Source organism: Perissodus microlepis, chromosome 14 (assembly GCF_051167445.1).
Source record: "Perissodus microlepis isolate ML-2025 ecotype Zambia chromosome 14, ASM5116744v1, whole genome shotgun sequence".
NCBI classification, from domain to species: domain Eukaryota; kingdom Metazoa; phylum Chordata; class Actinopteri; order Cichliformes; family Cichlidae; genus Perissodus; species Perissodus microlepis.
The window spans coordinates 33,011,892-33,027,561 of NC_140474.1; the positions used below are offsets into that span (position 1 = coordinate 33,011,892).

At 40.9% G+C, this 15,670-nt stretch overlaps 1 protein-coding gene across 3 annotated transcripts in view; it reads right to left on the reverse strand.

Annotated features, from left to right (window-relative positions):
* The window catches only part of LOC146374260 (unconventional myosin-Ic-like), a 60,036-nt gene that overhangs the window by 26,886 nt on the left and 17,480 nt on the right, over positions 1–15,670 (reverse strand). Inside the window, exon 1 of one of the 3 annotated variants that reach the window (XM_084951381.1) lies at positions 4,730–4,844. The exons of the other annotated variants lie outside the window; for them this stretch is intronic. Coding sequence (XP_084807507.1) covers positions 4,730–4,747 — 18 coding nt within the window. The 5' untranslated portion in view covers positions 4,748–4,844. Of the gene's footprint in view, positions 1–4,729; positions 4,845–15,670 lie in introns of those variants that run through there. 3 annotated transcript variants of the gene reach the window in all.

The window sequence follows — 15,670 nt, forward strand, 5'->3', positions numbered from 1 at the left end:
ATCCATATTGATACAGGTACAGTTTAATGTTCCGGGCCATAGCTGCTTGGACCTCTTAATTTGAATCCCAGTTCACCTACCAGTTTATGCTCTACTTTTCTAGTTTCTAGGTCACTTGGCACAAATTGGTATATCTGAGGGTTGTGGCAGGAAAGTCATCTGTTGTAAAAACAATCTGTGCCAAACTCAATATGCAGGTATATCCACAGTGGCAACACCTTCCAAATAAGCGAGTGGTGTAAAGACGTGTTTGTGTCTTTGCATTGAATGGATGCACCTTTCTAACCAAGCTTGCTGGCATTATCTGACAGGACAATGCTCCACCCTGTTGTCCCAATATGGTCACTTCTGGCTTAAATACAAACCAATAAGCTAATGTAGCTGCAAAATGCATGATAAGGAAACAAATGGGTAAAACCATATTGGCTACACCCATCTTTTATATACAGTCTATGATGTGTGTGGACTGTCATAAACAAAACAAACAAAAAAAAAATTCTAAAAGTTTCTAAAACATCCACTGTAAGGATTATCCTTATTAAAAGTATTCATTTCAGCCTATAATAATCCAGAATATCAGTATAGTTTAGGGTTGATTTTTTTTTTTACTAACAAATTTCATTTCCTTTATTTTATCTTCTGTACCATCATTTGTATCACTGTCCTTTCTCAAATGACCAAAAGTAACCACATGTAAGAGAAGCAGAGAAAGGAGAAAGCAGAGGGGTTTGTTCACTCAGGCAGCCTGTGAACAATAGCAGCTCATTCCTTGACCTTTACATTGCTGCGGGCGCGCTCACAGAGCTCAGATGTCACTCTGTTTATGTAAACCTCATCTAACCTGCTGCTTTTAATGCACCGCACAGTGCACGTCGTGGAAGTACAGATGGATGGTGAAGAGGATTTTAAGACAGCGAGACTTTTCAAACGCGAATTTGAAATAAGGCAAGTTTGAGTGTTTCTATCCAGTTGGCTTATGTGTGAGCAGCTTAATCACTGTTGATACAGTTGCAACAGCTTTCCACTTAGTGTTTGGTCCATTTAGTATCTGGTTGCCATGACGAAACATTTTGAAATGTTTTGTCATGGTAACCGTTAAAAAGTTGCCTGTGAATCCAGCAGAGATGTCTGATTACACCGATATTAACTATGTTTAACTCATCTCAACTTCTTAATCGGATCAGTAGTTACCTCTTTAGGTTTAGGGGAAAAGGAAACCATTCACCCAGTTTTTCAATGAAATCTAGTTTGCATACCCAAATGGTAACTCACAGAATTAGACCGAAATGAGTATAAAAATGTAGAAATGTAGCCTTGAAAAAAATCTAACACTGAACGGGTGGTTGGCAACCTGATGGATGTTATCAAATTTGAACATTTTTAAAAGCAGCCATAATTTCTTACTTCTAAATTTAACAACATTTAAAGCTTGAAAGCCTAGAGAATTCTGTCAAAAGTACTTTAAAAAAAATCTCAAATGTCAGAAAATTTTTATTACTTGTCCTAAACAACAGTCAACACGTTAATAAAAAAAACCAACAATCAATAAAAATCTATAAGTTCTAAATGAGCACAAGTGTTAGATGCAGTTCTACAACAAACAGCTACTCAATTATCTGGATTATTTTGGATGACTCAATTAAAAAGAACCTTCCACTGTTTGAGTAACGCAGGTGTCGAACAGAATGGCCAAATCCAAGCAGCAGAGGCCCAGATCCACACTTCTTTGGTAACTATTCAGGGTCAAATTCATAAGCCTACATTCCCATAATGCACTCAAATGGCCTCTTTCATTCAAAATTAATACTTTAATACATTTGGAAACAGTGTTTTGTCAAGCTGAGATGAGTAAACTGGACTACTTGAGTAGGTTTCAGTGGAGCAACCCCTTAAAGATTTGAATTAAGACAAAATGTAAAGTTTTCATTTTGCAAGAACATGCCTTATTTCTTATATTAGATGACATCACTTACATGCAAAAAGTAGTTTTTACATGTAAAACAGAATAACTACACCATTCCTCACCGACACGTGTTTAAGGTATGCGTGTGATGTCTTTCTAATGTTTTTCATTCACAGAGCTACTAAACAAATCAGGACCAAAACACTTAAGCCAAATGGAGTCGAATATTTTCACATGCAAAAGATTCAGGTTAAATATGCAAAAAGAAGAAAGGGATAATAGAGGAGCGTAGCCGTCACTTCTGTTAGAGTAAAAAAACATCTGACTTGTGTTTTACATGATTTGTCGAAAGTTCTACAATGACAACCAAATGAGTGAGGTTCGGTGTGGTTCTGATGGAGTTTGCGACACACAGTTTATTTTGCCCTTTCCTACATTTTTACAGTATGAATCAGCTTTCTGGCACACATAGCCCATCTGTCCTTATCTGCTCTGCACTTGCTGCTGGAAACACGAGGGGCATGAAGTGAAGAAGAAGTACTCATTCACCTTTGTGTCAAAGGTGGTCGTGGATGTTGCTCTTGTTAAATCCTAGCAAGCCGTAATGATGCCATATACAACATCAGTGGCCAGGCAAGAGCTAATGATTAGTTTTTTGGGATAACTGGCAGAGTACCGTCACAGTATCAACCAGACCAATGAGCCAGCTTGTAGGTAAAATAAGAGACGGAAAGGGATGGGACTAACTGAACTTTCAAAATAAGAGCGAGAGGACTTTCCACTGCACTAGCCAACAGATCGTAACAATGAAATTAAAACACAGGTACATTTTTCAGTCTTATTCTTTCACTGTAATTTGAAGATGTGGATATAAACCAAGGGGAGGTGAGGTAGACCCTGTGTCAACACAAGCCTGTGCAGGTAAAACTCAAAACAACATTTCCCCACTGCTCACCTGTAAAGGCTCCAAGCTTATTAAAGTTTTGATTGCTATCACCATGGTGTCGCTGCAGGCTTGTCAGGGCTCTTTTTTAAATTTCCATTTAAGAGACAGTGAGTGAGATCAGAGAGCAGTCCGACAGGTGTAGCAGGTTAGTGACAGTCTACTGCAGGTTGCTAAAATGAAGCTGCGCACCTGATGATATGGGGGCCAAAGCACAAGTCCAGAGCATTTTTTTCTTTGCTACTCTGCATAACACTTTCTGTCATACTCATGTCACATCTTCCAAACCCATTACTATTAGCTCCAGTTATGGCTTTCCACAGCTCTCCATGACCTTTGATCTTTCCAGAGCAGGCAGAGACCCAGTGTAAGGACAACATTTTCCACTTAATTCTCTATTTTCTACCATTTTGTGACCAAGTTACAAACTTATTCCTGTGTAGGCTGCAATACTGCTGTGCAGCACTGCTAAAAAAATTAAAGTTGAAGTTTGTGTTTCATGTAGAGTTAAAGAAAGTATATGTTCTCATGTCATATCCAAAGAAGAAACTCAAATACCCAAAACTAATTACACAAGACCTCTCACATTAATTCATTTGGGTTCCTGATTCTTCCTCTGTAAATTAAACTAGGCACATACGGTCCTCTCCTGCTTGGAGGTTAGCCCTGAAACTCTGCATATCAACTTTAACCTCCTAAGACCCGAACTCTTCCATGGCATGCATTTTTAATTTCTCTTTGATATTTGGGCTGATTGGGACCTAATGAATGTAAAAACAAAGAATTACCAGATTTTTTTTTTTTTTACCTAATTTTTGTTTCTAAGAAAAATGAGAGCCACATATGAGCATATTTGTTTAAAATTTCGATAGAACGGTTGCAGTATAATGTCCTCGTAAGTGGATATCAGGCCCTTGTAGAGCAAAATTGAGTATTTTGGTCTAAATAACCCAAAATGTCCACATATGTGGACGCCAGGTCCTAGGAGGTTAAAGTTCCTTTTGTCATGATTTACAACCCATCGGTCAGTCAGTGTATGACAATGAGGTAATTCTAACTTACTATATTACAGCGATCCTCCATTGAGAAACAGCTCAGGTTTTAAGTCATTAGATTTGCAATTCAGAATCTTTCTGAAGCAAGTGAGACCAGTCCTACATAAACAATTTCTTGAACTAAGATCAGATGCACTGCAGGCAACAATGATTGTGTCAGGAATCTCTGAGTGCATTGCACTATCCTGACATCTAATTGTACACACGGTGCTATAACAGAGAAGGCTGGAGAAATGCACAAATCTTTATAGAGGTATATGCCTAAATACAGCAGTTCCCTTAAAGACTTAGTGTCAGCTCATTCTATAACTCAGAGAAGATCCACCACATTGTACAGACAAGGTACTTCAGTGTCATTCATTAACATGTTACCTCATAGTTTCAATGAAGCAAAAGAATGCCACCCGGCCACACAACACCACCATGCGAGAGCCTCGCCCTGGGGCAGTGCAAACACACAAACAATGCTAAGGACACACCTTTACCGATATCAAATAGACCTGACGTGGATATGACAAATACAGAGTTGAGATGTGAGAGGATGCAGATCAACGAGGAGAAACAGAGAGAGCATGAAGTCCGCAGAAGAACTGGCCTGCCTCATTGCTGAGGGATTTCGCTCTCACCTGTGTCCTTCAAGTTCACACTATTACCCAAGCCAAAGCTAGTCCCCAAAAACTTCCACACTAACTTCATCTGACCACAATGAAATCTAACAGCCTTTAATGCAAATCTACATGTCAAAACATCGCCACCTCTCAGGCAAGAAAAAAACAAAACAAAACATTTTCAGAGAACTTTTTTCTGGATGAAGGATGTGTCCCTTACCAGAGGTCTGTACTTCATTGCTCCTGCACTGCTCTCGACTGGTTGTGGACAGGGTGTCCCCCCCCCCCCCGCAATCCTTTTTCTCACCACTCCGATACGAATGTGGGCTCCAGCGCCGCGTCACAACCACTATTTAGCTGAGAGTTTGTTTTTAGAAGCTCTCCCCTCCATTCTGAGAGCCAGCTGCCATAGCTTCTCCTCTTACTGCTGCTCGCACACGCTTGACGCACACCTCATTCTGTCCTCTCTCACTCGCCACTCATTTGTACACTTTTCTTCTCCCCCCTCCCCAGCAGAAGAAACAGTCCCTGTGCTGGGTGACACACAACACCCCACATTTGCTCCCACTCTATGTACTTTTTTGTCCCGGTCACTTTCTCTGTAATCCACTACATACTATTACTTGTTTGGCCTTTCTCCATTAAAAAGAAGAGAGCCCACACATGCCTCATCCAATGCGCACACACACACACACACACACACACACACACACACGGCCCGAACCACCCCTGGAGAGAAAAAAGGATCCGAAAGGAAAAATGTGTCCTGCTGCCAAATGGGTAAGAAGTGTTTGTGTGCATCAGAGCAAAATACTGTAAACTCTTTAGTAGTAACTGCCCATAAATAATTATCTAGTTGAGCTTCCTATTCCTTCCCCCTCCTCCCGTCTTTTCTCATCCTTCACTTCCTGCTGTCCTCCACTCTCAGATTTACAGGCCGAAATGGAAACCAGACAGACTGCCAGAAATATGGCTCCTGACCCCCACTGCATCGAGCTGACACACACACACACACACAATGATACACGCATGCATGCACAAGGACTTACCATCATTAGCCCAATGTCATTATAGGCTGGGTGATTACTTCAGACCAGAGCTCTGTGTGTGTGTGTGTGTGTGTGTGTGTGTGTGTGTGTGTGTGTGTGTGTGTGTGTGTGTGTGTGTGTGTGTGTGTGTGTGTGTGTGTATATACACACATACAAACACATACACAGCCTACAGATCAAAGGCCTCAGCAGTTTAATGCATCTGCTTGTTAACACTAACAACAACTGACACGTTACAAGCAGCAGAATAGAATAGAATAGAATAGAATTCAACTTTATTGTCGTTGCACATGCACAGGTACGGGGCAACGAAATGCAGTTTGCATCCATCCAGAAGTGCTTTAGTGATATAGATATATTACAATATATATTAGCAATAATATAGATATGTAAGTATATTACAGAAATGGGTCTATTATGGTATGTTATAATGTACACGGTATGAAGTATGTTGTGAATATTCTATAACTATAGGTATGTACAGGCTGTAGTGAGTACAAGCTATTTACAGGCTATGAACAGGATATAAATATGAAAAACTATACAGAATATGAAATAAATAACTTTACAGAAATCTGAGATATACAGTTATACAGAAATGGGAACTATGCAAGTTGTAAACAGTTGTAGGGTTAAAAATTATCGTATGTACAGAATGATTATTTACAGAGCTATACAGTAGTGCAGTTAAGATAAATTAGATATGTGGATAATTTCTACAGTATCTATATAAAGTGCTAGTGGTTGTGAGTGGTGGTTCAGTCCATGTTATTATTGTGTGTTTGAGGGTACAGTTGTCCATTGTGGGTGTGTGTATGTTCAGTCCATGTGTTAACGTGGGTCAGATGTCAGGAGGCAGAGTTCAGGAGTCTGACAGCTGTGGGGAAGAAGCTGTTCCGGTACCTGGTGGTCTTAGTCCGGAGGCTCCTGTAGCGCCTCCCAGAGGGCAGGAGGGTGAAGAGTCCATGTGATGGGTGACTGGGGTCTCTGATGATTTTCCCAGCCCTTTTCAGACACCGCTTCCTGTAGATGTCTTTTATGGCAGGAAGTGGTGCTCCGGCGATGCGCTGGGCAGTTTTCACGACCCTCTGCAACGCCTTCCGGTCCGAGGCAGAGCAGTTCCCGTGCCAGACTGTTATACAGTTGGTCAGGATGCTCTCGATGGTGCAACGATAGAAGTTCACCAGGATGTCTGAGGACAGGTGGTTCTTCCTCAGAGTCCTCAAGAAGAAGAGGCACTGGTGAGCCTTCTTGACCAGCTTGGAGCAGTTGGTCGTCCAGGTGAGATCCTCGGAGATGTGGACTCCCAGGAACTTGAAGCTGCTCACACGCTCCACAGCCGTCCCCTTAATGTGGATGGGTGGATGTGGGTCAGCATTCCTCCTGTAGTCCACGATGAGCTCCTTGGTCTTCTCGGTGTTAAGCAGCAGGTTGTTTGTGTCGTACCACTCAGCCAGACGATCCACCTCCTCCCTGTAGGCGGCCTCATCGTTGTCACTGATGAGGCCAATCACCGTGGTGTCATCTGCAAACTTAATGATGGCGTTGGAACCATCAGCAGGTCTGCAGTCGTGGGTGAAGAGGGAGTAGAGGAAGGGGCTCATCACACAGCCTTGTGGTACACCGGTGTTCATTGTGATGGTAGATGAGCAGTGGTTATCCAGCCGGACATGTTGGGGGCGGTTGGTCAGGACCCAACCGTGTTGCTGAGAACAAGTTTCCACTGCACTCACTGGACTCAGAAACGAATACTGGACAGTTTGAAGGTCAAAAAAAGATGTGAGTTTTCAATTACAGCCTAACAGATACAGAATTTTTGAGGTCGATACAGATTTTCCCAAAGTAAAAAAAATCCCTGTTTGTATATACATTTATGTCCCCACAGTATGTTAGAGTTATAACGTAAAGAAAAAAAAAATGATGGCGGTCCTAATGACTCTCCAACACAGTCGGCTCAGCTGTATGCTCCTCTGCTGCACACAGTGCTGAAGAACTGAGGTCTGCAATCTGTTATTTAAAAAAAACAATTACATGTTTGCACATTGGAGAACAAATCCCTTGACACATTATATTATATCTACCTATCTCTCTCTCTCATATATATATATATATATATATATATATATATATATATATATATATATATATATATATATGTGTATGTGTGTGTGTGTGTGTGTGTGTGTGTGTGTGTGTGTGTGTGTGAAAAGAAATAAAAAACTGTTAAGTGATTGGTAGCGTGAGGGGTCTAACCAGCGCGTCTTATCAAAGAGTACTCCAGTGATAAAGTAGGAAAAAACAGAATACTTCTTGCATATACTTGCTGTCTTTCAGACCGCCCTCTACTGGTCACCTCCATTTAATTTACATTAAACTAGTAGGTTCTCTGCAAATGCAGGCTTTAAACAAATGCTTAGGTAGTAGTGTCTGTGTCAGAAATTACACAATGCACACTTCATCTGATGCCTCTCTCACTCTCCCCCTCCCTCTTGTTTCATTGCCAGTATAATCAAAGCCTGTACTGCAGGAATCTGAGTAATGTTTTCCAGACGTGGTCCTTCGCTCTCTTACTAGTGTAAGAACACAGCGGACAGTCGGCAGGACACAGGCACCGATGTGACAGAAGATGCCAAATATCTGGATGGATTTACTCAGCTTACTCCTAAGCTCTAATGTTTGTGGTTCACATTTTCTTTTGGCAAGTGCTGGGAGAGTAGAGGTGTGCGCCTCTGCTTGTGTGTGCGTTTGTGTGTGTGCTTCTGCAGGCTCATGCTGAGGCAGCATATTTAGAAGGAGCTGGAAGGAGGAGGGGCTGTATCTCACCACCAGTGTCTTGCTCAGCTGTCACACATTTAACTCTTCGCCATCCAAACCATTTTCCCCACTTCACTTGAAGTTCTAGTTAAGTGGACCCTGCATGGCCCGGCGGAGGATTCGTAAACACCAAAGGCCGGGGACAAAAATATGCACTTCACAGAATGTTATCAGTGCAGCAGATGGGACGTACTGCCTGACAATAGCATCCTGCTCCCACTACATCACCACCATATCCAGGCTGTCCTTTATGGCTCTGGAGCTATAAATGATGTGGTATAAAAGGACTATGAAGAACATAAAGCCATGGAGACAATACAAACAGTGTGTTATACCTGCTATTGGGCTACTCAGTTACAGCCTCTGTGCCCATCACAACTGTAATTGCCACCAGCATAAAGCATAAGGCCATCATTTGATATTTTTTTACTTTACAGCACTGTAGTCATACCGTCCAGCTCTCATGTCACCGGTTACAGTTAATCATTACAGGGTTATTCAATAAAAGCATGTATTTATCTGTGGGGATTTTCCTTCTTATTGTAAGGGGAATATTGCACATGGTGTTGTTTAGACTGAAAGATTTTAAAAACAACTGAAATCCCACTGACTGCTTTCAGGGAAATGCGTGTGAGCTCGACTCCGTGGGAAACCAGAAATGGGAACTTGACTTTCCCCTCAATTACCCTCTCCCTCTCTCTCTCACCCACCCACCCCCCAATCAAATTCTTTTCCCTCTCTCACTTCCTCTTCAAAGTTTCAGGATTATGTGGGGCGGGCATATATATATATATATATATATATATATATATATATATATATATATATATATATATATATATATATATATATATATATATATATATATATATATATATATATATACATATATACATACATATATACATACATATTGTGACAGCTAATCACAATCATTGACTGCCATAGCAGCAAGTGAAAGACAACCGCTACCACACAGGCCTAACTCGATGTGTTTGATTCAGTCTGTTCTCACACTGTGATACGTATGTACCATGCACTTCTTTAAAAACAAATTGCATATGCTCTATTACCATACTAATGATCAATATGCTATATGTGCCAAATATGCATACTGTGTTCAGCCAATCATAAGCCTAATCATGTTTTGATACTAAATAATATAAAAGGAGAAATATGGTGAAGAGAAAATGATAATTAAACCAAGATAACTTCTACAGTTTTTAATCTGATTATGGCTCTTATTCCATGTCAGTGCAGTGTGAAAGCCTCTGCAGCATTTTGCAGGCAGTTATGGTCACACTAGTTTCTGTCCCCTCCTGCTTCAGTCTGTTGTTGCCACTGTGTGTGTGTGTGAAAGGGAGGGGTATGGAGTTGATGACAGCTGGCCAAGTTCCAACACAAGGTTTCCAAAAAAGTATTAATATCTCTTTAAAAAAAAAAAGACATTGCAGATGGACAGAGTTGTCATTTCTGTCTGGAAACCTCAAGTTCAAAATTTGGGGCATCTTGTTCATTTGAAGGCAGATGGCATGAATTGGAAATGGACTTCACCGAGCTGAGGACACTGCACACTCATAAAGTAGTGCCCTGGTAATCATAAGATAGCCGTGGCCCACGCCTGGTTTAAGGTTCTTCCAGAGGCTGTGTCCATCTTTTATATACAGTCAATGGCTATAGCAGACCAACATTATTTTCTCAGTACAAATGTAACACTTGCTCTCATGTAATTTTACATAAAGACAACTTCATTGAACTCCACAGAGTAAAGCTGTGGACTGGAAGCAACGTGACATCCAGAGACCATAGAAAATGAATGACACTCCACAGATTCAAGCATCTATCACACACAATCACACTTCATTTGTTTATTTAAAGCTTGCCTGTGGAGTTTTGGCCAGTGTTTCTTGCGTTTTACGTTGTTTGCATAGTGCACATAAAGGATGCAGATGGTGTGCAAGCAAGCACGCATCCTGCTGTCTAAGAATCTAAAGTCGTTGTGAATAACAAACCAAGAAGTGTTTTGACATACAGTAAATATAACTGAGCACTTCAAATCTGTAGTATCAGCTTCGGTGAGATCATAATGATTGTCACAGTTTTAAGATTCCTCCCAAGCTTTCAGGATCATTTCTTTATCAGCGCCCCACCGTTGCATCATGATGAGCACACCCTTGATGAAAGGGTTGCATAGTTCAATTTCAGCCTGTGCTCTAAAAGTTTCATCATAATGACACATCTCAGGCATTGAACATGTTGATATATATGATGTGACTAGATCAGCAAAACAGCTTGGGATTGGCCCTTGCTGTTAAATAGCACCATAAACCAAAACCAGCTTTAGTGCCAGAAAGATTAGACTGGGCCTGAACGATAAGGGTTACGAAACAGACCATTAAAGCTTGAACTGAGGCAAGAAATAAAAAAAATGGATGCGACTGAAACACACACTCTACATTAATGTTCTTTTATATGTACAATCCGTATGCCCTTATAAATTCCCCACTCATGTCCATTATAATTACTTCCAGATTTAAATTACATGTAAGGAAGAGCTGTCAGTGTAAGTACTGATGAAAAAGTAGGGAAGAGAATTATCATTACTAAAGCCAAGTGTAAAGACGTGTTTTTCAGTGCATCCTCGGCGTTAAAAATCACCGCGCACACACAGCAAGTCCATTCACTGGCTCCTTCTGTGGACTGTAGCTTTCAGTCGGGCCTGGTTTTCCTCCACAAGTTCTTCCAACATAACAAAGCTGTTCGTGTAATCAGTGCTAATACGAGTCATCACAATAGTTTGAACAATAAATATTGCATGAACTCTTGGACTTCCTTTGCTGTGGAGTGAATAGGAGTGTGAGTCAAAAGCCAGAGGAGGATCAGACCCTGGTTTACTGGCTACAAATCATAAAGAAAATCTAAAGCTGCTCCCTGTGCTCCATTGGACCATTAAATTCCTGCTTCAAGTCTCTGTAAATCTGTGTGTTGCTGCCCAACCAAGACATCAATACTAACAAGATCCTAACATTAGACAGACAGTCATTCCACTACCCTCTCATGCTCTCAACATTTCACTTTCTCTCTTTCACTCTCTCTCCAACATACTTCCTCCCACTTCTCATAAACCTTCTACATACGTCATACTCTATTTACACTTTCTATTCTGAATAATGATGTAAAATCATCAGCCTTTGAGGCAATTTTAACACCAACATTTATTATTCTTCCCATTTCTCATATAATATAAATAGAGGTCAACACCACAAACAGCCTGTATGTCCCTTTAGATACTCAGTTAAGAAATATATGCTGTGGATGGATTTCCTCACTTTCTCTCATACAGTTAGAACGATGGATGGATTATATTAAACACGGAAAAAGTTTCAAATAATAACTTCAAGTGATCACAGAGCAAAACTTCAACCTGCACTAAACCCTCTCTTTCAGACTTTTTTCAGTTCTATGATGCCACAGAGGAAATTTCTCTAATAAGGTCATCTCAGACCGTATCTCGAGAAATACAACTGTAATTCTTTATTTCCAGCTCCATAAGATGGAGGGAAGGTAGTGAGGGATCCAGGGCTAGTAAAGGAGACAAGAGAACAAGCAGAGTAAGACACACAAAATAAAGAAAAAAAGGAGAGAAAAAATAAATGGCAGTGCTGGGCGGCCCTGATGTCAGAGTGAAAGAATGCAGGCCAAGTGGGCGGCAAACAAGAGTCGGGAAAAGGAGAGGAGAGGGCATATATGAGAGAGAGAGAGAGACAGGAAGTTGGTGACAGATGGTGAAAGTGTTGTACTAAAGAGGAATTAAGACATTAAACTACTGTGTGTGTGTGTGTGTGTGTGTGTGTGTGTGTGTGTGTGTGTGTGTGTGTGTGTGTGTGTGTTTTCTGACATAACCGGTGGTCTGTCAGTTTATGGTGGCCTAACACGATATTAACACAAGGGGGAATCCCAGGGTTCAGATACACTCAGACACTTCCTGTTTCTCTCTCTGCCACCTACTTAATGTGACTCTCTCACTGGCCTGACTCCTCTGGGTTAAGTGAATCACCAGAGTGGGTGTGTTGGTGTGTGTGTGTCCATGTGCACTAGACCATAGCACAGCATAAGTGTGATGTTGCCAGTAAGATCAGGTGTGAAACCACGTGACAAAAGATGAGCCGCATGCTTCAAATTAGGTTTATAAAAACTGCAGGCCAGTTTGCACCCACCAAATATCGGGACACTCCCTGCCCTTCACACACATACACACCCCACACTTCCACTGTAGCAGCACTTTGGTCATGCTGGCATTTCCTAGATTGTCTAGCATCCTCCACAAAGCCATAATCCTAGACTGAGCTAAGCTGGCAGCCAAGTTTTGCAGAGATGGTTTCTGTGTGAATGGAGGGAGGCAGTTTGTTCATCTAAGCCACTACTACCTAAAGTTCCAGCTCTTCAACTACATTTTCAGACTGAAGAGAACTTCTGGGAGGCGGCTCTCTAACCGTAAAACACTACCCTAAATTAACACCCTATTTTAAACTGTTTTTACAGCTGGTGATGTTGATGTGATACAGGCCCAGCAGAGGTCAATGGGTGTGATACTTCACAACAAGTCTGCCAGCATGCACTGAAATGCAGAAGGGCTTCCATGTAGCCATATATGCTTCTGTGCTTTCATAAAGACTCCCCAAAAAATCTATTCTGGAAAGAATTGGGAAAAAAAATCAATTAACACAGTGTGGCTTTCCATTCAATAACACCCAGTGTTGTGCATAAGAGAAGAGGTCAAGCTGACTGGCATCTCATTAACACAGGTCATATAGTAGATTCTTAGCTTTAGCATTACAGATCAATAGTTATGAAGTATGCAATGTCTTCAAAATTTCTTTTCTTTGACAAACTTAACAGAAACTTGATTTCAATATCTTACTCGATCCTTGATATTGTACACTATGTATACCACTGTATACCCATGCAGCCAACATATGGTGATTACATAATAATAATAATAATAATAACAATAATAATAACAACAATGAGAATGATGGTGAGAAATTGTATAGTCAACTCCTAATGACACAGAGGGAACTATTGTTAACACCTAGTCAACTCTAAACCCAAAGGAATGCCCAAAGTATGTATGACTGTCATATGCAGGTACAGAGGTTAAAAAACACAGACAAATAATTCAGCAAACCATTTCAACATCAGGCAGGTGTTGACTTGCCGAAGTGCAACTCAAAACGTAGTACACATTCTGCCTGTCCTACCCCCATTCCCACCCCTTTTTCTGTGTTGTGCAAATCTGTCCCAATAGTCCTTAAGTCTTTCCTTCAGTCTCTTTTGTGTCCCTCTCATATCTCCTACATTTTTTCACTCCCTCTCCCACCCCTCTTCACCTTTTCTAGTCTTTCTCCTCCACATTTTTCCTGCTCTTCTATTGATAGAGCCTTTCAGTCCTTTTATACCCAGCAGGCCTTATATGGAGAGGAGCTTCTGAGAAACCACTACAGACTCATACCAATTCCACTGACTAGCCAGATGTTTTAACTGCTCACATTTAGTTTTGACTACTCCTATAGACAAATCTTTTCTGAATACTCAACACACACGCACAGTAACCTTAACCATCAAAAATGAATGCCTAACCAAATGGGCATTTTGTCCCTATAAGAGGCTGTTGGTCCCCACAAGTATAGTAGCATTCAAATTTTTGGTCCTCACCCACACACACGCACACACGTTTTCCTTGTTGTGTCTATTTGCATATCCTGGACGCTGCTATTGCTATGAGCTACAGAGGTCACGAATACAGGATAAACAATGCACACAATACTGTTTAGACTGCACTAAATAAATAAGGAAGTATTTCATCAGATTTGACTAACAACACAAAAATTGGGCAAATCGGCATGCATCCAGTCCAGTAGCATTTAAATGGACTAAGTTGCTATGTTCCCAAACAGCAAATTTCCTGTTTACTCTGAGCACTTCCCCTTTGCTGATTAGATGTTAATAACAGTTCAGCTGAGAGGCAAAACAAAACCAGATTACAGTCAAAAGAGTGTCAAATTTTTTTCTGCATGGTATAGCTCTGTCCTTCCATGCACATATGTGAGTAAAGCACCTCCCCTCCCTTCCATATGCATGCCCCAGGCCAGTATAAATGACAACAGATGAAGACAGTCACAGCATGATAGGTGGAGTTTGGTTGCAAAGAAGCTTGCACATGTGCAGTCACTGAGAATGTTAAAGCAGTGTAAATAGTACCAACTACTAAAGCCTCTTTCCTCTCGTTATGTCATTTCAGAGCCGTTTTTCTGACTTCTATCTCTGCCCGTGTTATTTTTCCCCCTCCTATTATCTACTTTCTATTTTTCAGGTTATAAAATTTTAAATTATAAAGGATCAATTAAGAGTGCTATAGCAATCAAATTAGCTGGTGTTTGCCTGCATCCACATACAGGAATACAATAAAGTCATTAGTGTTCAGTTAAATTTACACGTGAGTGGTACAGGAGGCAAGGATATGGAGAAAAGGGGAGTTGACAAAGTGAAAGTTTGAATAGAAGGCCATCCAGTTTGTCATTACAGTGTTTTTGACATGTCAGCACAAACCTACATTAAACTTGACAAATTACTGCGAAGGCTTGTTTGAACAGCTTAAACTATGAGAGCAATCTCCTGAGACAGTAACTTAACACAGACCCTCTCCCAATGCAAGGGAGCTGCTCTGCAGTTTGGTCACACAAAGTTTAACTGCAACATCTTCTGAACGCTCTCCTCTCAAATTTAAGACTGGGGTAGGGCTGCTGAGGCAGAAAATACAGACACATACATATGCAACTGCTTCTGAGAAATGCACATCTGTCATACTATACTAAAAGAATCTACACTAAACAAACTTTAGCTAGACATCACCTTTCACTTCATTTCCCACTTTCATCTAAATATTCATATCCACCTACAACCACAACGTGGGCTTCTAGTGAAAAACATATCACAAAGCAAGACAATTGCCCCTGTGCAGACCCACACACACACTCCTCTTGTTCAGGTCATTTGGTTTTAGCCAGCAAGTAGTGACTAGACAGCTACATATGGGTCATTCTCAGTGATGAAATGCACTGCCAGATGCGACTGGCATCCTGAGACTGAAATAAACAGAGACAGAAGCATTTTCTGAATGAGGGTGGAGATGGGGATGAGTGGTAATATGTGGGAGACAGAAGGGCAGAATATGTGTGGAAGCCACCAAATGTAAAAATAAATAAATAAATAGATAAACAAATAAACAATGCGCAAGA